We start from the raw sequence: 25,271 nt of genomic DNA, 5'->3' as shown, positions 1-25,271 counted from the left end.
TTGAGTTCTTGGGAATTCAGTGCGGGGGTGTAAAACTCCCGACAGCTCATCACTTTGTTTGAATGAGGCTTTGTTCGACTCAAATGTGAGATGCTGTGAAACGCAGTCCCTGAATATCAATGAAAGTAAGAAGTCTTGTCTGGTAGTTGCTAAAATAAGCCTCAGACCATGTCAAAAATGATGCACTCTTAAAGAGAGATGCATAATTTTTTAAATAAAATTAGCTATTTGCTGTCTTTTTGAGAGTCTGATGAGAAGATCGATACCACTCTTATATCTGCCGTTCTGATTAGCTCTGATTAGTTAAGCTTAACATAAAGGACAAAAATATTAGGCAAAGGGATGCAACAAAGGAATGGTTAATTAAAAAAAATGTTGATTTTTGGTCAGTCTTTAATCTTTAGTGAGACCCCATTAGCTTTCACAGAGTGGTTGCTAATCTTGGGTGCTTCTTCACAATTCAACCACAGAAATACGAATAAACTAGTGCAGTACCAGCAAGAACAAAAATACAGTCAAAGGCCAAGTATAAAGACCAGAAAACACATGAAAAAGCAGAACACCTAAAACACCAAATAGCAACAGAAACAAAAACAAAATTGTCAAAACACACAGCTCCAAAAGTAACCTCTAACAAGCACCTAAGTGGTTACAAATGCAATCACATCTGTAAGTGATTATTCAGTTTTTCTTTGATTTACTTAATTTTGGCCAGGTTGATGTCATTAGGAAATTTGTTCCAGACAGAAGAACCTTTTGCGGAGAAAAGATTTAATCAAATCATTTGTACCAGGTACAAGGCACAGCCAGCAAATGCATACAAACAAAGTCTTTATCTTCTTTTCAAAGGTGAAGTGGGAACTAAACCTTACTGCAACGGTCATGGAAACTACAGTTCTGAAACCTGCGGCTGCTTATGTGAGCCTGGCTGGAAGGGACCCAACTGCACTGAACCGGAGTGTCCCAATAACTGTCAGAACCGAGGCCGCTGTGTTGACGGAAAGTGTGTGTGCTTCAAGGGCTTCACCGGAAAAGACTGCACACTTGAAGTCTGCACTGTGGACTGCGGAGCACACGGCCAGTGTGTGGGCGGTACCTGCATCTGCTCAGATGGTTTCTTCAGTGAAGACTGCTCTGAATCCAAGTGCCTCAACAACTGCCGAGGCCGCGGCCGCTGTGACGACGGTGACTGCGTGTGTGATGAACCCTGGACAGGCTTCGACTGCTCTGAACTCATCTGCCCCAAAGACTGCTACGACCGGGGTCGCTGTGTGAACGGCACCTGCTACTGCGATGAGGGATTCACCGGGGAGGACTGTGGAGAACGCACCTGTCGCAACAACTGCCACGGTAATGGTTTCTGTGTAGATGGCGAGTGCGTCTGCATTGCCGGCTTCAGCGGAGAAGACTGCTCTCAGCTCACATGCCTCAACGACTGTAACGGCAGAGGTACATGCTTCAACGGGTTGTGTATCTGCGACATAGGCTACCAAGGTGAAGACTGCAGTCAGTTAGCTTGTCTGAACAACTGCAACAACAGAGGCCAGTGCATAAACGGACAGTGTTCCTGCGATGTTGGCTTCCAGGGAGACGACTGCGCAGAGCTTTCATGTCCAAGCAACTGCCTGCACAGGGGGCGCTGTGTTAATGGCCAGTGTGTGTGTGAGGAAGGCTTCACTGGTGAGGACTGCAGCATCAGGACCTGCCCCTCAAACTGCTACGGACGCGGCGAGTGTATTGCGGGACGTTGTGTGTGTCACGCAGGCTTCACTGGCGAGGACTGTGGTGACCTGAGCTGCCCCAACAACTGCCAAAACCGCGGCCGATGCATCGACGGGCAGTGTGTTTGTAACGAAGGCTTTGCTGGAGAAGACTGCAGTCAGAAAGCTTGTCCCAACGACTGCCTGGCCCGGGGTAACTGTGTCGATGGCAAGTGCGTCTGTCAGGAAGGCTACTCAGGAGACGACTGCTCTGTGCTCGCCTGTCCAGGAAACTGCAACAACAGGGGGCGCTGTGTCAATGGAAGGTGCTCGTGTGAGAGTGGATATGAAGGAGAAAGCTGTGCGGATTTGAGCTGTCTGAACAACTGCCAGGACAAAGGGCGCTGCGTGAATGGTCAGTGCGTCTGTGATGAGGGATACATCGGAGAGGACTGCTCAGAAGGTAAGAAGCTCTGCTCAGTTCAGTGCAGAAACACCAAAAAAAGCATTAGGCTGTTCACAAGTCCTGAAATTTTCCATGTGTTAACTAGATGTTCTATAAAAGCAAATCCACAATGATGTAATTTCCTTCTATTCTCCAAGTTCACTCACCACTCATCTTGAGAGAAACTATTTCCGTGAATATAAAAGAGGTTTTCGGTTTGTGTATTACCATTGTGTGCACTTTGTTCGCACTCTTTTGGCAGTTGTGCGCACCACAGCCAGATGTTGCTCTGGAGTTTGCATTGGCTCTGTGGGGTGGATACTGTGTGATTGAGGGCATGAGAAACTATCCAAGAAAACACCCTTAGCAGAGGTTTTTTTGCTTTTTCCAGTGTCTCCTCCAAAGGATCTTACCGTTGGCGAGGTCACCAGTGACACAGTTGACTTGTCCTGGAACAACGAGATGCTGGTGACGGAGTACCTTGTGACGTACGTGCCCACCAGTCCTGGCGGTCTTCTGCAGGAGTTCACTGTGTCAGGAGACAACACTGCTGCCACTGTCAAAGAGCTTGAACCTGGCATCGAGTACCTGATCAATGTCTACGCTGTTCTGAGCAACAAGAGGAGTGTCCCTGTGAGCGCGAGGGTGGCCACAGGTATATCACAGTCGTCTCTATGCTAGTTTATGTGGCTTAGCTATCAATGGTAATAACTGTTTTTGTTTCCATCCCTCCAGATCTTCCACAGCCAGAGGGATTAATATTCAAATCAGTGAGAGAGACATCAGTGGAGGTGATGTGGGAACAGCTGGACATCTCCTTCGATGGCTGGGAGATCTATTTCCGCAACACGGTCAGTCTGCCCATCTCTTTTGAAAGCTTGCCCAGGATTTTACTAACCATCAGGGAAAAAGTGAGCAGTGATAAGCAATGCCAGCTTATTGGAAGTCTCAGCAAAACATGGATTTATGTCAGTGCTAACCATTAAAATTGCTGTGACATATGGAAAAACTCAGCAAAAGTAAGCCTGGATGTCATATAACTGCGGGTAAATCTGCTGCTCAGAACCCGAGCCAGTTATTTAGCTGTGCCAGCTGATAAGTCGGAGTCCATTTTAAAGTTTTTACCTTCTTGGGCACTCAAGAAGTTTTCCTGTCTTGACCTTCATGTTAATTGTGATAATGGACTGTGTGATGTAGTTTATTACACAACACTTCTCAGTCAGCAAAGTGTTTGCTATCAGTCCTCTCACACATTTCCTTTGCTGTGGAAATTGAAAGCAACTATGCATACACGGATGAATCATCAATGCTGCATGTTTAGTATCGTTCCATTAATTTCTGTAACCTGATTTCAGATGTGTCATGGAAGTATGAAAGTTTTAGTCTAATTATAACAGTAGTAAAACTGGTGGTGTGGTCTGTTAAGATTTAAGAGGATAAATATTAACATAGCTAGATTTCTGCTTGAGAAATCTGAAAACTTTTCCAACTTCACCCAAACTGCAGCCAAACAAAACTGTATGAATCTTTCTTTTTTGAACTGACATGTTAACAAAAATAAATAATTCTCGCAGCTGAGATTACGTCTAAAATTCCAAAAACATGCATACACACTGAAAAGATACTTTCCTCTCTCCCTTTCCTGAGCATATACTGTCACAATATAATCTTTTATATGACATATTAACTTACAGAAGTTTTGATACATTTTGGAAAATTAATCCAGTGGCTTTTCTTGCCATTAAACAGTCTGATACATAACCTCCTATAAAACAACAACATTTTGTTTTTTCCACTTTAGTTTTTGTACAGATTGAGCAAATGAGATATGATGTTAAAGATGCAATATGTAAACATTTCAATCTACTTTAACTCTTGACAAAAAAAAATTAAAAAGCCAATCAAAGTATACCACGACCAGTTAAAAACTCTGACAGATGGATGTAAACTTGAATTTGTTGAGTGATTTAGGCATCAGTCAGTGTCTGTAAACGTGTCGTCTGATTTCTTCCCTTAACCTGATTTCCCACAGTAATCTGGTCTCTAGTGTGTATGTCCTTTTACAGGATGTCTTACATTAGTTTATGCATTTTGTGTCGTTGCAGAAAGAAGAAAATGGCAAAGTCATGAGCACCCTCCCATCCGCCCAAAACCAGTTTCTCCAGTCAGGCCTTGGACCAGGCCAGGAATATGAAGTCTCCATCAACATCATCAAGAACAACACCAGAGGACCCCAAACATCCAAAAAAGTCACTACCAGTGAGTGTCAAGCCTGTAACCAAACACATTTTTAGATTTTACCGATGAGATCATAGATGTCTAAAAACATCCACTTGCTACTAATATCCATTTCAGCTGGTATTTCATTTTCCTGCTCTGTCTGGCAGCTGTTACTTTGGAAGGATATGAAAAAAACCTTGACTTCACTCGAGCACAAAGAAAGAAAAAAAATACATTAATGTCAACAAGTGAAATTCCATAATGAAGAGTAACAACAGGAAATCCCAGCTGGCTCGCCACAGTTCCATCTCACAGATTTTACCTAAAGAGCAATTACTCAAACACATTGAATGTCAGCCTAGCATGACCATGTAATAGTTGTTTTTTTCCACTTTCACTAAATCTTGCTCTTAGCTCTCGTCCTCCGCTAGCTGAAGCTTTTATTGCAGTGTTACTCCATACATTACGTTGTGAAATGCTTCCAGTTGCTTATGTAATCGATATGGCACGCCAGGCTAAACAACTTTCATTGTGCATGGAAAAACCATTTAGTTTACAAGTCTGTGCTGATGGACTCCCAGAGTATCACACCATTTCATTTCTGATGTCATTTATTTGTGTAGGCTGAAACGAGACACAGCTCCCAGAAGTGAATGATAGAAGAAAGGTTAAACCTTTCGTACCCTTTTACCCCCAGAGGTCCTTTCAGCACAGCTCAGAAACATAGAGGAAAGATGTCTCTTCCACATGTTGACACAGGAGATTTGTAAGGTAGTAAACACAATGTCAGTGAAAGGGAATCTTAATATATTTCATGATAGCCTTTCCTGTGTTGATCCAAGTTATTGCTTTGTTTTACAAGTTGAGTCTTATGAGGGTTGTTTTGTGTACAAAGGATAAAAAATATGACAGGAGTTGCTAATGTTTGGTCTCAATCTTGGTCTCACAAATGTGGACTCGGACTGCTCCATTCTTGACTCATTCTTGACTCATTTTTGCAGAGACTGATTCAGTCTTTAATTTAGTTGAGAACAACTTTGCAGATGTTTCTCTACTCAAGTACTCGACATTTTGTGAAATATGCTTATTTGCTTGCTGAGAATATGCTATATATGAAGCTACAGCCAGTAGCCAGTTATTTAGCTTAGTATAATGGCTGGAAGCAGGAATCTGTCTAACAGCACCTCTAAAGCTCATTTATAAACACATATCTTGTTTGTTGACTCAGCACAATCACTGGCGTATAAACATTAGTTGTTTTATGGGTAGTTACGTGGTGGAACTAGTTCCTGACTGGCCAGGCGGTCACTGCTCCTGGCTGTAAGGCACAGCAGCTGCTTTGAGCCAAATGCTCACATCAGCATGCTAATATGTGCACAATTACTGCTAACAAGCTAATAAGCTAATAAAAACGTATTAAGAAAAAATCTAAATGAACCAAAAACAGCCTATTTATTTGCTGAACAGCTAGTCTTCACCGGCACTCCCTCTGCCTGATGGTAATGGGTAGTTTAAAAAAAACGATGTGATTTTAAAAAAAAACATGTAATACAGTTAAATGACACAAGCAGGCAAAATCCATTATCAGATGACACAGGTGGATAGAATTAGCATCAGTGTCCACATTTTTGGATGTCAACAAGCCATTTCTCTGCATTACACTTAAATGAATGATATAATCTATCTGACTCTAATTGATTATGGTACTGAATCCCATTAATATGATGCTCTGATGGAAAAGATGGCCTGGCTGAATGCAGTTTTGCTGAGTGGGATTGTGTGACTACAAAGTAAAGCTGAAGCAGAAGGGACTGTCATTATTTCTGTTTGGTCATATACGAAAACTTCGACCTGAAGATGGCCCGAGGCAAAAAACAAGGGGATTACTTAAGTTATGACGACTCCCTCTGATATACACATGATGAAAATGGTTATTAGTTTTCTCCTTTTTCTTTATTCACCGAACATGATTTGAATGCTGGTGATTTGGCTCAGTGATTTGATCACCACCAGTTTGATAGTGAGGGAGAACTGATTTCGTATGCATCTTTTTCATTCCTTGATGTCCCACTCAACTTTGACACACCCTTGCCTCTCTCACCTGAATTCCCATCCCAGAGATTGACGGCCCCCGGCAGGTTGATGTGAAGGATGTGACGGACTCTTCGGCTCTGGTTGGGTGGTCTCAGCCTGTGGCTCCTATTGACAGAGTAACCATGTTTTACGGGCCCAGCGCTGACCCTTCAGATGAAACTAGAGTGCAGATTTTCCCCCCGGACAAGCAGTACAGCCTTGACGGTCTGAGACCAGACACTGAGTACAAGGTGTCGCTCATCTCCAGGAGTGGAGACAGCAGAAGTGACCCTGTGACGGCCACATTCACTACAGGTGGGCTTGTGATAGCAGATTTTGAATCTGTGGCCCAATTTCCAATAATAGCCAAAATAATAAATTTAATGTGTGTGTTTAAGTGTACAAGAAAGTTGTTTCTCCTAACATGATCAAAGATGTCTTCACTGCAGCCCTGGATGCTCCCACGGGCCTTCAGGCTGTGTCGCAGACGGACGACAGCATCACTCTGGAGTGGACAAACAGTCAGGCTGACGTTGGCAGCTATCGGGTGAAATACAGTCCCATCTCTGGAGCAATTCATGGTGAGGAGCTGTTCCCACGAGGACGAGGACACACCACAAGAGCTACTATCACTGGTAAGAGTCAAAGAGACTAACTTTATAAATTACGACCACTCACAACTTGCATTAGTCATGCCATGTGGTAATTTTCCTCCTATCCGTCTAAATGGCAGGGCTAAAGCCTGGGACAGAGTATGGAATTGGTGTGACTGCTGTGAAGAATGAGAGAGAGAGCCTCCCTGCTACCACAAACGCAGCGACTGGTGAGAGACGCCACCGAGCAGCTGTCCAAACAGTCTTCCTCACACCTCTTCATAAATACACAGACGGCCAAGTTTGTTGATACAAATTGAGTGACGAAATGAAACTAATGGGGGAGAAAAGTGTTTGAGTGTGAAATTTACCATCCGTCACGTTTACATTTAATTTTTCTCTCCCGTCAGACATCGATCCTCCCACTGATTTCGAAGACGTCGAGTCCACAGAGACGTCCCTCACCTTGAGATGGGCCAAACCTCGGGCCAAAGTCAGCGGGTACAGGTTGGTGTACGTCTCCAAAGATGGCCAGGTTGAGGAGGAGGAGATCCCAGCCACAGCGACGAGCTTTGTCCTGCCCAACCTGACTCCTGGAATGAGCTACACCATCACTTTGACTGCAGAGAGGGGTCACAAGAGGAGCGCACCTGTCACACTTTCTGCAACCACAGGTGGGGAGAAGATAATTTTACCACAATATGAACTTAAGATAAACAATAACACACACCTTCAGGAGGATAAAAACATATTCATCATTAAAAGATATGCCGTCAGGTCCCTTAGAATTTCCTCCGGGCTTTAAAATGAAGTTGGAAAAAGGAGTTTAGTTTTTTAAAAATTGTTCAAATTTTTAATTGTAAGTCTATTATTATTTATTACTGATTTGATGATTGGAAATAATTCTGCAGCCAACAAACCCAAAGAAAATTGGATGTATTTTCACCTAAAAGAAGCTTTCTTGATTTGTGCCTTTTTGTTTTTCCCGTAGCCTCTTTCACATTTTACTTAGCTGACTCAGACGACCGTGAGCTAACGACTCCTACAGGCTCGGAGGACAATGTCATTAGCTTTGTGTATTTAGACCCCTCCGAGACCCAGTTTTCTGGGACGGAGCCTGAGGACGAGCTTGGAGCGCTGACTGTCTCGGGCATCACGCCTGATGGATTTGACCTCTCGTGGAAACTGAAGGCTCACAGTGTCTATGATAGTTTCGCACTAAAATATAAAGACACTCAGCAGTTGTGGGATGTGAGCGAGGTCCAACTTCCTGGAGATGCCACTGGCTCTAGAATCAAAGGCCTGAATGCATCAACAGAATATCAAATAAAACTTTATGGAGTAACCAGTAGCCAGAGATCTGCGCTACTTGAAGCTGTTGCAGTCACAGGTATAAAGTTCTCTTTTAGACTGAATATTCATTCGAGACTTCAGTGGAAATCGGTTCTTCATAGAGGACAAAACCTCAATCAGAGTCACACAACAATTTGCATGCTGGTATTTTACTCTAGATTAGACTAGATTTCCCAGCAATTAATATTTTTTTTCTTTTAACCAACCCTTGGCATGAGGGTATGATGACAGTCCCAGCAGACAGGGCTTGAGACTAATGGCATCCCATCGTCCTGGCGAAAATGTTAATGGGAGATCTTCGCAGGGGGATTCTTGTTTGTATAACTTAGCAAATGACAAACTGAACTGAGTGCTGACTAAAGCGGAGCGTCTTCTCATGCTGTTACCATACCAATGACAGACTGGCTACTCAGCAGAGACCTACGAAAAATAACACGCTTTCAAGTCTTAAAGGACGCAGTAAGCTCACTGTCGAGGGGGATGAACCCTATTTTTTCCCTGATAATGCGACTATGTGAACATCAAATCTGTGTTGAAATCAGCAGGAAAGCTAGTTAGCTGTTAGCATCCGGTGGGCAGCAGAGTCCTGCAGAGTGTTTGGCTAACAGAGATAATAGCTTACAGCTAAGGGAGCTAACGGAGCTAAACATAGTGGAACATGAAGCATCAGACAGTAAAGTGCAGTTTAAAGAGGAATTCCTGTATTTTTAACCTCTTTGATATCAGTAGGAATTGTTTCCGTAATGTTGCCAGACATTTAGAATAATAGTCTCAGCCTGTCAGAGGCATGAACAAACACGTTTAGCAGAACAAACTGACAGCCATTGCAGCTGTGTTGGACGGTGGTGAAAAGTTAGTCTGGGGCCCTGCCAACTGAGATGATTGTATTTTCACAAACAACTGATCTTCACCTCATCCCATCTGTCATCTCACAAGGCTTCAGTCCTGTGGCACAGAATGTTTCCTCTGAAATTCAAATACAAGAAGAAATTCAGGTCCTCCTGAGCCATCCTATAATTGACCTTCTAAATGCAACCATTCTGCTCTCTGAAAGCCTGAACCACTAATCCCATCCACATCATTCATCTTCATCAAACCCATTTACACAATGAAATGACTCCGTAGCAGTCGGAGGAAATTACAGCGTACGTCACTCGCATGTCAAACAAGTGACTCAACAGTCTTCCTTTAGGACGGCAGCAACAAAATGGCTGTGCATGGCTTCACCATTGATTTGAAGACAGCTGTGTACTTCCACTCTGGTGGACTGCGCAGAACCTTCAAACATTAATGGCACTGACTCAGGTGTCATTAATACCTTAGCTGTTGCTTGATGATATAAACCGATAAGAGACGAGAGAAAAAGATGAAATCTCAACAGGAGTTAGACAGATCGTGGACAGAACTTTGTATTATGTGAATTTCTGCAGTGTTCTTTTTTTAACCCAGTTTCTCCTTCACAGGTTCTTTTTTCAGTCATCAACAGAGCCGGTAACATACAGTATTCATGTTTTAACCTGCTTTTATTCACTGTAGCAGCAAAGCCTACCTCTCAAGACGTACTTACGCTGAGCATCAAGGATTCCCCATCGACCCCACAGTCTGCTCTGGATACTGACGCAGTTCAAAACTCAGATCTCCTCCGTCCTTTAAACACTGAGGCTCCTTCCACTTCTGATACTGGTGTGATGGGTTCTGGGTCTGAGCCTGAAGGCTCAACCCTGGACATGTTGAGGAACCTCACCGTCAATGTGTCCTCCACTAATCTAAGCCTGGCTTGGTTGGCACCTGATGAGGCGTTTGATAGCTTTGTGGTGGAGGTCAGTTCTCCATCAGGGGCAGCTAAAGCTCATGTGAATACAACACTACCAGGAAGTGTGAGGAAGGCTGAAATAGAGGGTTTGTCCCCCTCGACGCAATATGATATCACATTACAAGGGCTGGTGGAAGGGAAGCGATCTTTGCCTCTCAAGGTTTTTGCTACTACAGGTACATGGAGCAAGTATTTCTTTTTTGTAGGCTTTCATCACAACCCATCGTCATCACATCATTTATGTTTTTAATGCTCTAAACATTTCAGTATTTCTGCATGGTGATTTTTTTTTCCCACAGACTGTTGATGTTGAATTTTAAAAGATAGTTGTTTTTCATTCTGTATTTTCTTTTGCTTGATATCTGAATCTTATTTGCGGCAGAGTATTAGGGCCACGAAATATTTTTTTTTAAAGAATTAAGGTGAAAAAATTATATTATAGATCATATCATATTTTCTCTAACCGTGGCCCAAACACTCATGTCGTTCTCATGGTGATGAATAATGTTCCTTATGTGTGAGTAATTTTTACAATCCATCTTGCCATTCAGTTGACCCCACTCTGATCTGTCTATCTACCAGAGGAGCTGAAGCCTGAGGTGACGAACCTCACCATCTCTGACATTACATGGGACGGCTTCACTGCGTCCTGGAGCCCCTCAGGTGGGGAGTTTGACAGCTTTGTCATTGAGGTAACAAACTTGGAGAATTTCGCAGAGAGCCAGAACCTCACTCTATCAGGAGGCGCTTTCAGCCTGGGCATCTCCGGGCTCAATCCCAACACCAGCTACATGGTTGGCCTGTTTGGGATGTATCAGGGCTCCTTCCTTGAACCCCTGTACACTGACGCCACCACAGGTACCTGCAACTTACAGCGTTGCAGCGTTTTATCCTCCAACTTTCTTTCTTTCCTTTGATATTTAATCATCTTTCTGTTCACAGACACATACTAGAACCTCTGTTTTCTGACTCACAGTGGAGCGTCGCTGCATGAAACCAGAACAGCATAATAACCTAATTTCTGTTTTGTCATCACTGTCGGACACCCTGGCCTCAGGGTGCTCTACCGCTTCATCTTAACAAACATGTCATGATCCATTCTTTACCCTCCAGCCACTGTTTCTGTCTAGCTGAGAGAGGGCAGGGTGATGGGCACCGGTGCCGCATCACTGAGCCGAGCAAACGCCCCTCAAATGTTCACCCTTACCCCGAGCTGCTCCATCCATCCCAGTTACCAAAGTGCATGAAGCCCCCTTCCCCCCTCTACCATCCCCTGCATCGTGGTGAGGTTTGACGCTGATGTGCTGCAATGATTGCAAAAGCAAACCGATAACTTTCACCCTCACACGCCCGTCGCATCACGACAGCGTGACCATCTCATTTCATCCCATCACCCTTCATTCAGTGTGTAATTGATTAACCTTGAGGGATCATTTGCCCGTGGATGTGTAAGTACTCACAGTTTTAGTGACATCTGAGTTCTGCTGGTTTGTGTGAATGACACTGAGCTACTTCAGTTTTGTCGATTCTGATGAAGTTTATTTGCACAGAACGTCAAAGTAAATACTCCTCATTTCCTTTTGGACTGCTAGGTGGCAAATGATTAAATCTTCTTGTCATTTTCAAGGTAAAAAGCTGATGATATAATCTGAGGTTAACAGTAACGCCACCTTGTTTTACATCTGAATGATGCCTAAATATTCTACTGCATGTTTGCATGCAACTGACTGAAATTCTCATCGCATGGAGAAATATTGTTTTTATGAGTTAAACTTTCTCTGTAGCTCTCTCATTCTGCTTTGAATTGATCTTCTGCAACATTATGTGGATTTTTATCTTTTCCGTAGTGCCAGTAGTTCCTCCATTATGCATGAAAGAGACTAAATCCAATTATATTTCTTCCTTCACCACATTTTCACATTTAAATCAACAATTGATTCATTTAAACTTGCAGGCCAGTATTTCTCAGCTACGCTATGAAGGCTTTTGTGTTTTTTCCTTTGGCAGTACTCGTTTGTCCATGTAATTATTAGAGTCTGACTGATCCTGGATTTTGGGGCCGATATCGATATTAGCGAGTAAAAAAGATATTGATGTATGAAGAATAGTCTATATATACTTGATATACTGTATATAAACACATTTTATACAATGATCCCCCAAATGGTTACCAAACGCTTGTGACAAAGATACATACAGTATGTAATGGAGGCAGGATATTAATTACTAATTACTCCAAGCATCTTTTTCTGCATTGTTTTTTAAAAATATATTTATATATTGGCCCATAACAGACAACATTTAGCCATTACACAGTTACTATTGTTATTATCAGTTACAATGATGCTTGAAGGAATAAAATGCAACACAACTTAAATGTTTTAAACAGAAGTGTTAAGTCATGGATCAAAGAGAAACAACACTGTTCTCACACCTTAAACAAAAACACGTACTGTACTGTATTTGTACCTGTACTGTTTTTGTAGCTGTAATGTGTTTTTTTTCTTTTTGCTTTGCTTTTCTTCTTTCTAGCTTTAGCTTTTGAAAAGCCTCTCATGGAGAGGTATTTGTAAATTAGCATCTTGCTAATTTACAAACACCATACACAAGTGCATCTGGGGCTTGTGCATGATTGTATGGTGCAGCACCAATGTTACTGTTACGTCCATGTGAAATAAATTATTATTATTAATATATAATGTTCTGGTAGACATGAAACTTGATATTAACTTGAAATATATATATATATATATAATAGCACTAATACAGCAGAAATCAATACCTTAGGTAAACAAATGTACACTGTACGGTAACCGGCAATTTTCATACCATGGTATACCACTGCAACCCTAGTTCTGATGTACACAGTAGGCCAATATCGGCCAATGAAATCAGCTGACCAATATATCAGTCGGGCTCTAATAATTACCATGTTTTTGATGAAAAATACTTTGATTAAAAGATATTTGTTTTAGAATTATTGTGTTTTTTTATGCAAAAGATTTTGCATGTCTTAATCTTTTATTGAGCTACTCAGACTATCAGCAATTGCAAGTGGGTGGTGGTGAGTGTCCTGTAACACTATATTCATTTTTATAAGATAAACCACCAAGCTACCAATAAGTTAGGACTTATATCAGTTTGTGTTAAGATGGTTTTGATGAAAATGTAATAATGATTTCTCTCTTTAGTGAATCAGCCTCTGGTTGGCAATCTATATATCTCAAACTTAACGTCAGAGAGCTTTTCAATCCTCTGGAACGGCACTGGAGGAGAATTTGATGGTTTTATCCTGGAGATAATTGATTCTGATTGGCTGATGGAGCCAAAGGAATTTAACATATCCCACAATGTAAAGTCCCATGATGTCACAGGGCTCAGGCCCAGCACTGACTATGTAGCCTACCTCTATGGGACATACAAGGGATCCCGAACAAGTGCTGTCAGTGTTGTTGCATCAACAGGTATTTTGATTTTGTGTATTTGTCAGACTTACAAAGACCAGGGCTGTGTTTAATATTCACCAGTTAATATATCTGCACTGTAAAGCTAACTTGGGCATGTATGCATATACTGGACTTTTAAAAAGAGACAAATACATGCTTTCTAATTCATTAAATGAATATATTTTATATTTTTCTCTCCCCTGTAGCTGAAGAGCCTGATTTGTCCAGGCTAGTTGTTTCTAACATTACCTCAGACAGATTTTCTCTGTCGTGGCGGACAGGAGAAAAGGCTTTTGATAACTTTATAGTAGAAGTCAGAGAGTCTGCTTTGCCCTCGCAGGCGATGGGGCGCGCTCTGCCTGGAGACGTGCGCTCCACAGTCATGGCCGGGCTCAAAGCGAGCACAAGCTACAACATAAAGCTGTACGCCAGCGCTGGTGGCCAGAACACACAGCCCCTATTTGATGTAGCTACAACAGGTATCACAACTACATGCATTTTCTGACACTGCATGTACCAACCACATTGTGATTTATCAGCACAACATAACTGAAAAGCACTGTTCTTTCTCTGTCCAGAGGATGTCCCACAGTTGGGGCCCATAACCGCTTCATCTGTGAGCCCACATAATCTCAGCTTGTCCTGGAGCACAGTGTCGGGCCACTTTGATGGATTTGTTATCCGGGTCAGTGACCCTGAGCAGCAGTCTGATACGCTGGAGTTCAGACTGCCTGGTGAAGCCCGTAACATTACCATCTCTAACCTGATGGATGCCACAGGCTATGATATTGAGCTGTACGGTATCTCTCACGGGCGCCACACTCCCTCTTTGTTAGCCCACGCTATCACAGGTACTACGTATTTTACTCATGTCTTAAACTCTATTAATTGTAGTTTTAAGGTTTTGCATCAAAACATTTAATAGACTAAAATGAGGAACTTTGTGTCATGCTATCATGTTAATTTACCAGTATAACTTTGTTTAAAAGTACTAAGTGGTAACTGGACTCAGTTTCAGTTTCTTGAAGATGTTTCACCTCTCATCCATGAGGCTTGGATGATATAGCACTTCATATTACCATGACCTGAATGACTGAGAACCTTCAACATTTATTTAAAAGGTTTTTCCATTTGTATCTGCAGGTCTAAAGCCTGAAAATGCATTAAGAGCAATTTGACATGCATCATTAGCACCAACTGTTTTCATAATCTGGTAACAATTTTGGTGCATAAAACAATTTGATGTATTAACCTCAAAGAGGTCAGATATGGATGTTACATTTATGCTTATTATATTTTACCAGTTGGAGACCGACCATGTTTTGTTATACGACAGAATAAATGTCAAATTTTAGTTTCCATGTGCTGTAGATTTAGTTTATCTCACAAGTACTGGCTACAGTGACAGTTTGCATTACAATTAACAGTGGTAGAAAAACTATTCAGAGCTTTTCTCTAAGTAAAAGTAGTAACACTACACTGTTGATATGCTCGACCGCCAGGCAGCCATCGTTTTCCCGCCAGATTTTGTCCTGGTGGCAGACAAATTAAAGAGTGAAAGCAAAGTTAAAGAAGCGCCAATGGGTTCATTATTCTACAGGCGTTACATAGTGCAATCTGCGTTGACTTCATAATCATACATAGAAACAATAAACTTGTTTATTGCCAGGTTAAGAACTTAATGGATGGCTGGGCAGTCTATTATAATAATAAATTGTTGACTTGAGTAAAAAGTACTTCTGAAAAGTATAAATAGTATAAAATGGAAACATTCAAGTAAAACTACTAGGTTTTTTTACAGAGTTGATGTTTAACCTATTGAAATGTCACTAGAACACATCAGGTTATAATTTGGCCATAAAGCAAAATTGTCTCACAATGCAGTGCCACAGTTGGCCACTAGATGTTTGTGTTGAGCTCTCTGGGGAATTATCGTTTCTGTGTCTTGTCTTCACATCTCGCGGTGTTTGTCTTCTATTTGTCTTGGGAAGTATCTTTGCCGTTTTTTGTTAGAAATCCCAGCAGTGATGGTTCGTCACATCGTTGTTCACCTTTTTCGTTGGTTTTGTGGCTCTAGACAGTATAAGGAAAGAGCATTCATTTTTCTAGTCTATTGTAGACGTATATAAAGCGTTGTGATGCATGCCAAATTTGCCTTTAATGTGTTTTGGCCTTTGAATTTTGAGATAGTCAGATCAGATGTTCTCATTTTAAATGTCGAAGCAACTTCCTTTTACCTCTTTAAAACCTTGAAGAACAGATCTTAAGATTTTGCTTTTGCAATAATTGCACACTTGGTTGTTCACTCTTCTTCCCCTCCCACATGTGTTCCCTCTCATAAAACAATCAAACCCACTCCCCCTCCAGCTCCTTTGCCTAAAGTGGAAAACTTGACCATTTCCAACATAACCCCCTACGGCTTCCGTGTGTCGTGGGAGGTGAAGCAGCAGCTGCAGCAGCAGGAGGAATTAGCCCCCTCTAGTGGCGGCTTCAGCCACTTTCACATAGTGGTGACAGACTCTGGCTGGCTGCTGGAGCCTCAGGAGTTCACTGTGCCAGGAAACCAAAGTCACCTGGACATCTGGGGCCTCATCACTGGCATTGGCTATGAGGTCAGGCTGACCGGGGTGTCAGAGTCAGGGCTTCTCTCTCGGCCTCTCACTACAGTGGCTGTGACAGGTACCACTCACAGTGTGCTGCAAGGCCCCCCTCGTCTAACTAAAAGAGTGCAGCTCCTTATTTTGTTGCAACCACTGTACAAATATGATCATTTAACTTTATGATCCAATCTGAAGTTTCACCATCACAACCTGGCAGATCTGTAAATTAAATAATCCTTTGTTTTTCATGCTTTTTATTAGAAGTGGCCAAAAGAGATGATGTAACAAAATCTGCCTGTCAAATGTTGGTTACTGCTATGTTCGGATGGTGAGGCTTCAGCTCAGTATTGTAACCTAACCCCAACTCAGATTTATAACACAACTCTCTTCCAGAATGACCTCACTTTCTTTTTCTTGGTATGCAGCTTCGTCGCCGGGAGGATGAGATGCGGAGCTCCCGTCTGTTTCTTCTCACCTCCAAAATATGAGCAAGCATATCTGTTTGTTTTCATATTTTAAAATGTGTTTTCCTTCAGATGTCTGACCACATTTATCTCTGGATATATAACAAGAATGCAGTCTTATCTTTTAAAGGGACAGTTCACCCAAAAATCCATATTTTTCCCTTTACCTGTAGTGCGATTTGATCCATTTAGACTGTTTTGGTGTGAGTGGCCGAGTTTTGGAGATATCAGCTGTAGAGATTACTGACTTTTCTCCCATATATTGGAGCTAGATGGCACTCGGCTTGCAGTTGCAAGCGCCACATTTGAAAACTTAAGAGCAATGTCTCTTTCCAGAAGTCATGACCCAATCGCTAAAGATAATCCACAGACTTTTTTTGTGAAAGCAGTTTCATGTAGGAATTATTTTCTTTTCTACCAAATTACACCCATCATAGTGTCACTGCATAGAAGGAAGCAAGCATCTGCTCATGGAGGCTCGACCTTGTAGACCTCTGTGATATGATTCTCACACCAAAACAATCTAGATGTTTTTTGATTTAGGGGTGAAATATCTCTTTAAAGTTCCTTTCACCATGCCAATCTGGCTGAAACCACTGATTAAAACAAAATGATCAGAAGCGGGAAAACACTGATACATCAACAAGACATTCTGAGCATGAAATGTCAGTTGATCTCATTTGTTTCTTTACCTTTTGAATGCACTGAATGCATCGAGGCCGGCCTTGAAGACGCATGGGGACCTCGTCTCAACCTCCAACAGATCCGTTGGAGCCTTTTACAGAATGTGAACCTGCTGACTCACATAAATAAACATTTACCAAAAAGCATCTTGTCTTGTTAATTCACCCAAACGTACGTCTTTTGTTTCCCGTGTGCTGTGTTTTCGACTGATTTACACTAACAGACGCCTGAGCATGGCAGATCAGAGCTGCCTTCAGGCTGGAATCTAACCCTGGAAACCTTCTTGCCTGATCGCTGACTTCTTCCAAACTGATGTCTTTGGCCATCTCTGAGAAGTTGATGCATATTGCGGGGAAAACGGCAAACCTACTGCAACGTTTTGTTTCTATTGTCTAACCAGAGGCTGAGCCGGAGGTGGAGCATCTCTTTGTCTCGGACATCACAGCCGATAGTTTCCGTCTGTCGTGGACTTCTGATGAAGACATCTTTGACAGATTTGTGATTAAAATAAGAGACAGCAAAAGATTAGCTCATCCTCAAGAACTCAGTGTCCGTGGAGACGAACGAACCAAGGTTTTAACTGGACTCATGAGCGGCACCGAGTATGAAATCGAGCTTTACGGTGTCACATTGGACCAGCGCTCCCATTCGATTACGGGGGTGGCTCAGACAGGTACTAAAGAACACTGCAGAGTTTGCAGTTTTATACTAACTGTTAAACTTTTCTGGTGTGTCGTCTGCTGTCAGAACTGAACCCACAGTCCCACCAATCATCTTTATTTGTCTGGTGTAGGGTTAACTCCATGTCTGACTGTAGTGGAAAATGGTCTTTAGGGAAACGTAATTTCTGGAGTTTAATCTGGATCCTCTGAGCTCATAGTTTTTTTTTTTCTTGCAATGTTATTGGCCATATTTTCTTCACTTTAATTCCCCTGTTTTTTTTTCCTGCTTTCCTGTCTGCGCATATCCATTTGCACTTTGCTAGGCCTGAGCACTCCACGGGGACTTCACTTCTCTGAAGTGACTGACTCTTCAGCTGTGGTTCACTGGTCCATGCCTCGCTCTCCTGTGGACAACTACAGAATCACCTACGTGCCCTTTGAAGGAGGTAAGAGGTCAATCAGGGTTATTGTGCTCTGATAACCCTGCTTAAATCACCTCTGTGTTTAAATACAGCTAAACAGCTGTTAGCATGTGTGTGAGCTGTGCTAATCTGTGAGATTAAGTTTGTCACTGCCCAACACAATGTAGAAAGTAGAATGGCACTCAGTAGAGCGCATACCTCCACCAAGGTCGAAACAGTCACTTTGATCTGCATCAAATTGTACTTATTGATAGATTCAAGCAACCTCGTCACGATTAAAGAAAGTTAGAAAACATTCTTGAATTGGACCTGCACCAAAGTGGCCAAAATCCATCATCCTTACAAGTTTTGTGCAAATCTGTTCAGTAGTTTTTGTGTAATCCTTCTAGTCTGACCCTCATTTATAAACACTGAGGGTTTTTTTTGTTGTTGTTGTTGTTTTTGTGCATAGTTAGACTCATATTTTGTTCTCTCTCCTCCTCAGGAAGCCCGATGATGGTGACCGTTGACGGTGGCGTGTTTGAGACTTTACTCTCCAACATGATCCCCGGCAAAATGTACCAAGTGACCGTGAGTTCTGTGAAGGGTTTAGAGGAAAGTGACCCCAGCACAGACACTGTTACCACAGGTCAGCTGTCTTCTTCTTCTTCTCTTACACAACACTCATATCCTCTGTCAGTCCTCCTGAGGAGTCAGTTCGTGGAAAACTTAATTGAAGCCGCCCCCCTTGACACTGTGTTCCTGTTTGTGCACTTCAGCTTTGGACAGACCTCAGGGTCTGACTGCAGTCAATGTCACAGACTCCTCAGCCCTGTTGCTGTGGCAACCGTCTGTGGCCACTGTCGATGGCTACGTCATTACATACAGCGCAGATTCAGGTGAGTTTACAGTGTTTTCATTTATCTGTGTTAACCTTTGATTTACACAAGAAGCAGAATAAGTTCATCTTTTAAAAGTGATATTTCTTTTCGTGTGTCTGTGTCTGTGTGAGCGACTTTGATTGTGTGGTTTGATTTATTGATGCGCCTCTCCCTTACAGTGTCCCCCATGGTGGAGCATGTTTCCGGGAACATAGTGGAGTTTGAGATGGGCTCCCTGGTTCCAGGAACTCACTACACAGTTGGAGTACACGCCATGAAAGAAGCTCAGAAGAGCGACTCTGCGGTTACTGAATTCACCACTGGTACGCTGAGAGAGAAGACCATGAAGCGACTTTTATTCTAATCTTTGTATATTTTGTAGCGGTTTTAATGAAATGATAAACCCACAGTGTGATGTTGTGTTTTCAGACGTGGACCCTCCTCGTGATCTCACAGCTGTTAACATCCAGACTGACAGCGCGACTCTGACCTGGAAACCTCCGCATGCTGCTGTCACTGGTTACACACTCACCTTTTCCTCTGTGGATGGTGTAATCAGGGTACGTTCATCCTCACTTAAGTTCAGCTGATGACAACACTGGTGGCTTTTCTTTTTTAAACCGTTGACTGTATAGCGCTTTTAATAATGACCAGTAGGGGGCGACTCCACTGGTTTCAAAAAGAAGTCGTATGAGAAAATGATGCTACCTCTCACTTCATTCGTGACCTTAATAAGCAGTTTCCTAGTGAGTTGATGGTCTCAATCTCTAGTTTCAAGTCGTCTTCTTCATGATGTTCATTTTGTAAGTCCCATTTAGAGTAAAATAGAAGATAAAGCAGGGTACGCTTTAGTTACCTTGTGATTGACAAGTTGCTACCACGGCGTGTCCTCGGGTTCTCAGTCAGATCCAACCAGGATATCCTCCACAGCTCCACCCTCTCGTCCAAAAAAAACAAGATGGCTTTTGGTGCTGATCCAGAAAAAGGATGTGTTCTAGATTCTCTTCTTTCTTTAACATTGTGTATAATAATGCATGGATCTTGATGAATCAGGCGTATTTAAGTTGCTGGTATCTATGAGTGAGTACAAAAGGGGACTGTTGGGCCTCTACTGAGTGCCATTTTAGTTATTTGATGCTTTACAAAAGGAGGTGAATGTTATGATCGACAGCTGAGTCCTGCTCGCACCACCGCCAGATCTACACGGTGCAGACTCTGGCTACAAATGACATCACCAGCACAAGATGACAACACTCCCATTCAGGATATTTTGACTTAATTTTTGTGCAGTTGGAGGAAGTGGAGACGTGTCGTTCATCTTTTTATAAGTCTGTGGCTTAAACCCAAAATCCACAGACTGCATAATCTCTCTCTACTGACAACCATTTTCCAAAACATGCTGTAATTTATGTTCTACCTTCGAGGCAGCCATTGTTTTCACTTTACACCTGAATAACTTTCGGCAATCAACTCTAAACTTTGTTGTCGGTGCATTCAAGGAAACTCACTTTAGAAATCTGCTTTTTTAAGAGAAACTTTTCAATGCAAGAAACTAATAATTTCACATAAATTGTTTTACGCTGTCCATGTTCTGGTGTGGTTTAGCTTATAGGTTTGATTTTCTATCACCTTTACTCATCAGTAGCAACACTTTTTGGGCGCTTTTTGTCGACTTATATCTTATATATTATTAATGAAGTGGTTAGCAGTTAAGTGCACATTTTGTGATTAAATCTCCAGTATGGTGTTGCTCTCTGTGAATACTTTGTGTTCATGTGTGTTCATGGCTTCAGGAAGTGGTGCTCAGCCCGACAGCGTCCTCCTATAGCATGGCTCCGCTGACTGGCTCTACAGAGTACACTGTCAGACTGCAAGCCATCGCTGGAGTCCAGAGGAGTCGTTTCGTCAGCACCGTCTTCACCACCAGTAAGGATGAAAACACGGGCCAGCTCACGCCTCTTTTTTTCTAAAATCATTTTGTTAAAATCATTTGTGGAAGTAGACCTGCAGGCTCTTTTTGGTCTGGTTGGCGATGCGTTACGTAACAGTCCTTTTGACAGATATTCCTTCTTCTAATGCAAATTCCTTCCACTTAAAGTGATCTTCCAGTCAGTTCACCTGTGCTTATTTTTCATTCTGTCTGAGCTGCTCCCAAAAGGATTTAATTTTCCGTTTTCAAAACCTTCTTTTCTTTCCAACCTCCTCACTCTCACACCATCCTGTAAACTCTATACTCCTTTTTTAAATATATATATGTATATAAACGGCACATATGAAGATGAAGCAACTGTGTCGCCTGAGATGATTTCTTTTTAATGTGTGCTTCTAGTCGGACAGTTGTACAGACGCCCTCGGGACTGTGCTCAGATTTTACTGAACGGTGAGACGACCTCTGGTCTGTACACCATCTACGTGGGAGGAGAGGAGAGCCAGCCCATCCAGGTCTACTGTGACATGACCACAGATGGCGGGGGATGGCTGGTGAGTACATCAACCTGCTGGAGGCCAATTAAAGGCAGCTTTGAGACCATAACTCACTTCATATAGGATATGATCATAGAAGTTATGCAGAGCCTGAACCACAGTGAACTCGGCCGTGCTTGTAATGTTTTTCGTGAAGCTGTTGTGACACTTCCTCTTCTTCTTCAGGTTCTTCTCAGACGCCAGAATGGAAAGCTGGAATTTTACAGGAACTGGAAGAACTACACCGCTGGCTTCGGGAACATGAATGATGAGTTCTGGCTGGGTGAGAGCACTCGTCTTCTCAGCTTATACACTTCACCTCCTTCACACTGCTCTCCCAACTCACACATATTAAATTAAACAGGTCTCTCCAACCTCCATAAAATCACAAATTCTGGACATTACGAGCTGCGAGTGGACCTGAGGGACAAAGGGGAATCAGCCTACGCTCAGTACGACAAGTTTACGATCGCAGAGCCGAGAACGCGCTATAAAGTCTACATAGGAGCGTACAGCGGAACAGCAGGTACGTATCCCATTAAAGGACTTTGGGGACAACATACTACAAAGATCACGACCTCATTTTCTTTTATTCATCATGTTGCCATCTGGACTTTTGGGTTCAAAGCTCCTCGAAGCAAATTCTGACAAAATCCATCAGCGTATACATTCATGTACGTGTAGAACAAGTCATGTATGTGCATAGAATTGCGAAAGTACAGGGTCATCCTGATTTGAAAAGCTTACTTGCTAAAGGACATGTGTGTTAGGCTTGGGCGATATCGAAAATATAATATGACCTCTATCTGTATTTGGACATGAGATTAAAGCCCGACTGAGCTAAATGAATTGTCTCCTAGCTGTGGCTTCAAACTAAACACACAGACATGAGCGTTGTGTTGATCTTCTCGTCTAACTCTCTGTAAGAAAATGAGCATATTTCCCAAATTGCTGAACTACTCCTTTAACAAAAATCACTGTCTGCAAATGGATAAGCTCACGTGTTCGTGTCTTCTGGGTTTAACTGTCAACGTCTCCACCAGGTGACTCCATGACTTACCACCAGGGTCGACCCTTCTCCACCTACGACAATGATAACGATATCGCTGTCACCAACTGCGCCTTGTCCTACAAAGGCGCCTTCTGGTATAAAAACTGTCATCGTGTCAACCTCATGGGGAAATACGGAGACGAAAGTCACAGTAAGGTGGGTACAGTTTGCACACAGTTCATAAAATCATTCAGATAAGATTATTCCTTTCTTGTTCATGGAGGGATGATTCCTTTGTGGTCCACAACATTAAACAATCACAGTAACAAAACAAACTTTTTATTTATTTATTCACATTTTTCATCATTCAGTTCTGTTGATGGTTTTATTTGCTGCTCCGTTCCTTTGTCGCCATTTTCAGGGTGTCTGCTGGTCCTTAAAACTTTATAACTTTATAAAATTTGATGCCTTAAAAGTCATTAAATTGTCTTAATTTGAATGTGTGAGGTCTTAATTGCCACAAACATTTGATCTAATTTAATTTATCCATCTTTGTCAAAATGAGTCGACCCCTTTTGTGTGAAGGTCTTTAAATCTACCACTGAAACTCAAAATGTCTTTTTACTCACCTGTCGGCAAAATGTAGATTAATCTAATTTAAATAATAATTAGCCATATTCCTACATAAAACTTACATCTGAGGAGACCAAATACTACGTACCTTTATACTTACCTGCAGCGCTTGAGTAAGAAAAATAATATTTCTGTCTGCCCTGGCTATTTTACCTTCACTCTTCTTCTCAAAGTGCTTTTTCATGCATTAAGTCACAGTAGCTGTTGATGTCACAGCGTACTGATGTTTTTATTCATTTGTCTACATGCTTTTCTGTAATATAACATTTTAACCTCGTTATTGTTGCTTGTTTTAACCTGGTATTTCTACATTTCTGCATGAAAAGTGCTATATGGAAAAAAAATGTATCCATTATTATCGTCAGTGTGGTTCAGCATAGTGCTGTCGAACTACTTAAATGAAGAGAAGAATCACACATTTTAACTTACATCTGACTTTGTCGCCTGTCTGGAGGAAACGCTTCTTTTAGTCACTTTGCTTTTTACCTCAGATTTCCCGAGTGAAGCTGTGAACTGTTTGAACGCTTCCTTCAAATTTGGTCAAAATGTCTTTAAAAGGTCTAAAAAGGATAAAAGGAAAAGTACAGATATAAAGTACAACTAAAAGGAACTTTATATCGTAGTATTTGTTGTCATTTCCCAAAACATGCGAGTGATCTTCATCAAATGTTCCAAACTCTGTCAAACATTATGTAACTCCTTATTTTTCACCTTCAGTGTAATAAAGAAACGAGTCGGATTGTTCCAGGAGAATTTCCTCGTCCTCTGTGAAGTGTTAGATGTCTCACTTTTCGAGCCTCTTTCCCATCATTTGTGCTCTTTCTGTTTTTCCACAGGGGATCAACTGGTTCCACTGGAAGGGCCACGAACACTCAATCGAATTTGCAGAGATGAAGATCAGGCCGGCCAACTTCAGAAATTTTGAGAACAGAAAAAAACGATCATAGACTCGTGAACTCCGCCCACGTCTTCACCTCATCTCCACCTCCCGCCGAGCCTCGTCATGACCTCGCGTGTTCCCCCAGTCCTCGAATCATTCTCTTAAATTACACACAACCAATCACAACCACAAGACAATCACACTGAATGTCATTCAGTTCTGGTAACATCACACCGAAGACACAAACAAGTAGCCGTTTTTATTGTGTAGCCATCCCAATTTGGCCACTGTGGTTCATTATATTTCTGTGATGAGTTTCAGCGTGAATGGACACAAAGTGTTAACGAGAGCAAACATCTGTAATCGTGAGAATTAAATGTAAAGTTGTGTAAATGATCCACTGAATCAGAAACATGTCAAAGGCACATAGTCAGAAGGCGTCACATCCCCTAAAGTAATTCAGTGTTATCAACAAGGATAAGTTAAGTAAAATGATTCATCTTAAAGAATAAAATGTCATTTATATTTACTGTACGAGGCCACTGATACCATTGAATTCATATTTAAATGTTGCTTTACTTATTTTGATAGAAAAAACAAACATCTGATGCTCTGCAACCTTCAAAACAAATAAAAATATTAGTTTGATAAAAGTGTGTCTGAGCTCTTTTTGTACATTGATGTTTAATTCATTTTCACCTCAGCTCCAGCAGATGGCAGTGTTTACTCTGCTGTACATGTTTAGAGAGTGATGTGCTGTATGAATGTGGTTGTCTGTTGCTACTAATGACTGTATGTTATAAAGCAAGCTGACAGTAAATAACAAATATTCATTGTTTAAGATATTTGCACATATTAAAGACTTTAAAAGCATTAGTTTGTTAAAAAAAAAAAAGGGCTAGTAGGTATTTAAAAAGAAAAAAAATGTATGAACAAAGGCCTTGAGAGGGAGCAGGACCATAACTGTAC

At 41.8% G+C, this 25,271-nt stretch overlaps 1 protein-coding gene across 1 annotated transcript in view; it reads left to right on the top strand.

Annotated features, from left to right (window-relative positions):
* The window catches only part of LOC141005516 (tenascin-like), a 31,862-nt gene extending 7,116 nt beyond the window's left edge, over positions 1–24,746 (top strand). Inside the window, exons 3-23 of the mRNA XM_073477368.1 lie at positions 850–2,163; positions 2,537–2,800; positions 2,881–2,996; positions 4,251–4,404; positions 6,484–6,753; positions 6,888–7,073; positions 7,172–7,261; positions 7,442–7,705; positions 10,780–11,055; positions 17,792–18,064; positions 18,377–18,499; positions 18,960–19,103; positions 19,234–19,353; positions 19,515–19,658; positions 19,765–19,895; positions 21,129–21,261; positions 21,665–21,816; positions 21,985–22,081; positions 22,163–22,324; positions 22,842–23,005; positions 24,259–24,746. Coding sequence (XP_073333469.1) covers positions 850–2,163; positions 2,537–2,800; positions 2,881–2,996; positions 4,251–4,404; positions 6,484–6,753; positions 6,888–7,073; positions 7,172–7,261; positions 7,442–7,705; positions 10,780–11,055; positions 17,792–18,064; positions 18,377–18,499; positions 18,960–19,103; positions 19,234–19,353; positions 19,515–19,658; positions 19,765–19,895; positions 21,129–21,261; positions 21,665–21,816; positions 21,985–22,081; positions 22,163–22,324; positions 22,842–23,005; positions 24,259–24,369 — 4,688 coding nt within the window. The 3' untranslated portion in view covers positions 24,370–24,746. The remainder of the gene's footprint in view (positions 1–849; positions 2,164–2,536; positions 2,801–2,880; positions 2,997–4,250; positions 4,405–6,483; positions 6,754–6,887; positions 7,074–7,171; positions 7,262–7,441; positions 7,706–10,779; positions 11,056–17,791; positions 18,065–18,376; positions 18,500–18,959; positions 19,104–19,233; positions 19,354–19,514; positions 19,659–19,764; positions 19,896–21,128; positions 21,262–21,664; positions 21,817–21,984; positions 22,082–22,162; positions 22,325–22,841; positions 23,006–24,258) is intronic.
* Positions 24,747–25,271: the final 525 nt, after the last annotated feature.

Source organism: Pagrus major, chromosome 12 (assembly GCF_040436345.1).
Source record: "Pagrus major chromosome 12, Pma_NU_1.0".
Classification (NCBI taxonomy): Eukaryota; Metazoa; Chordata; class Actinopteri; order Spariformes; family Sparidae; genus Pagrus; species Pagrus major.
This window is presented reverse-complemented; position numbering and strand designations above follow the sequence as displayed.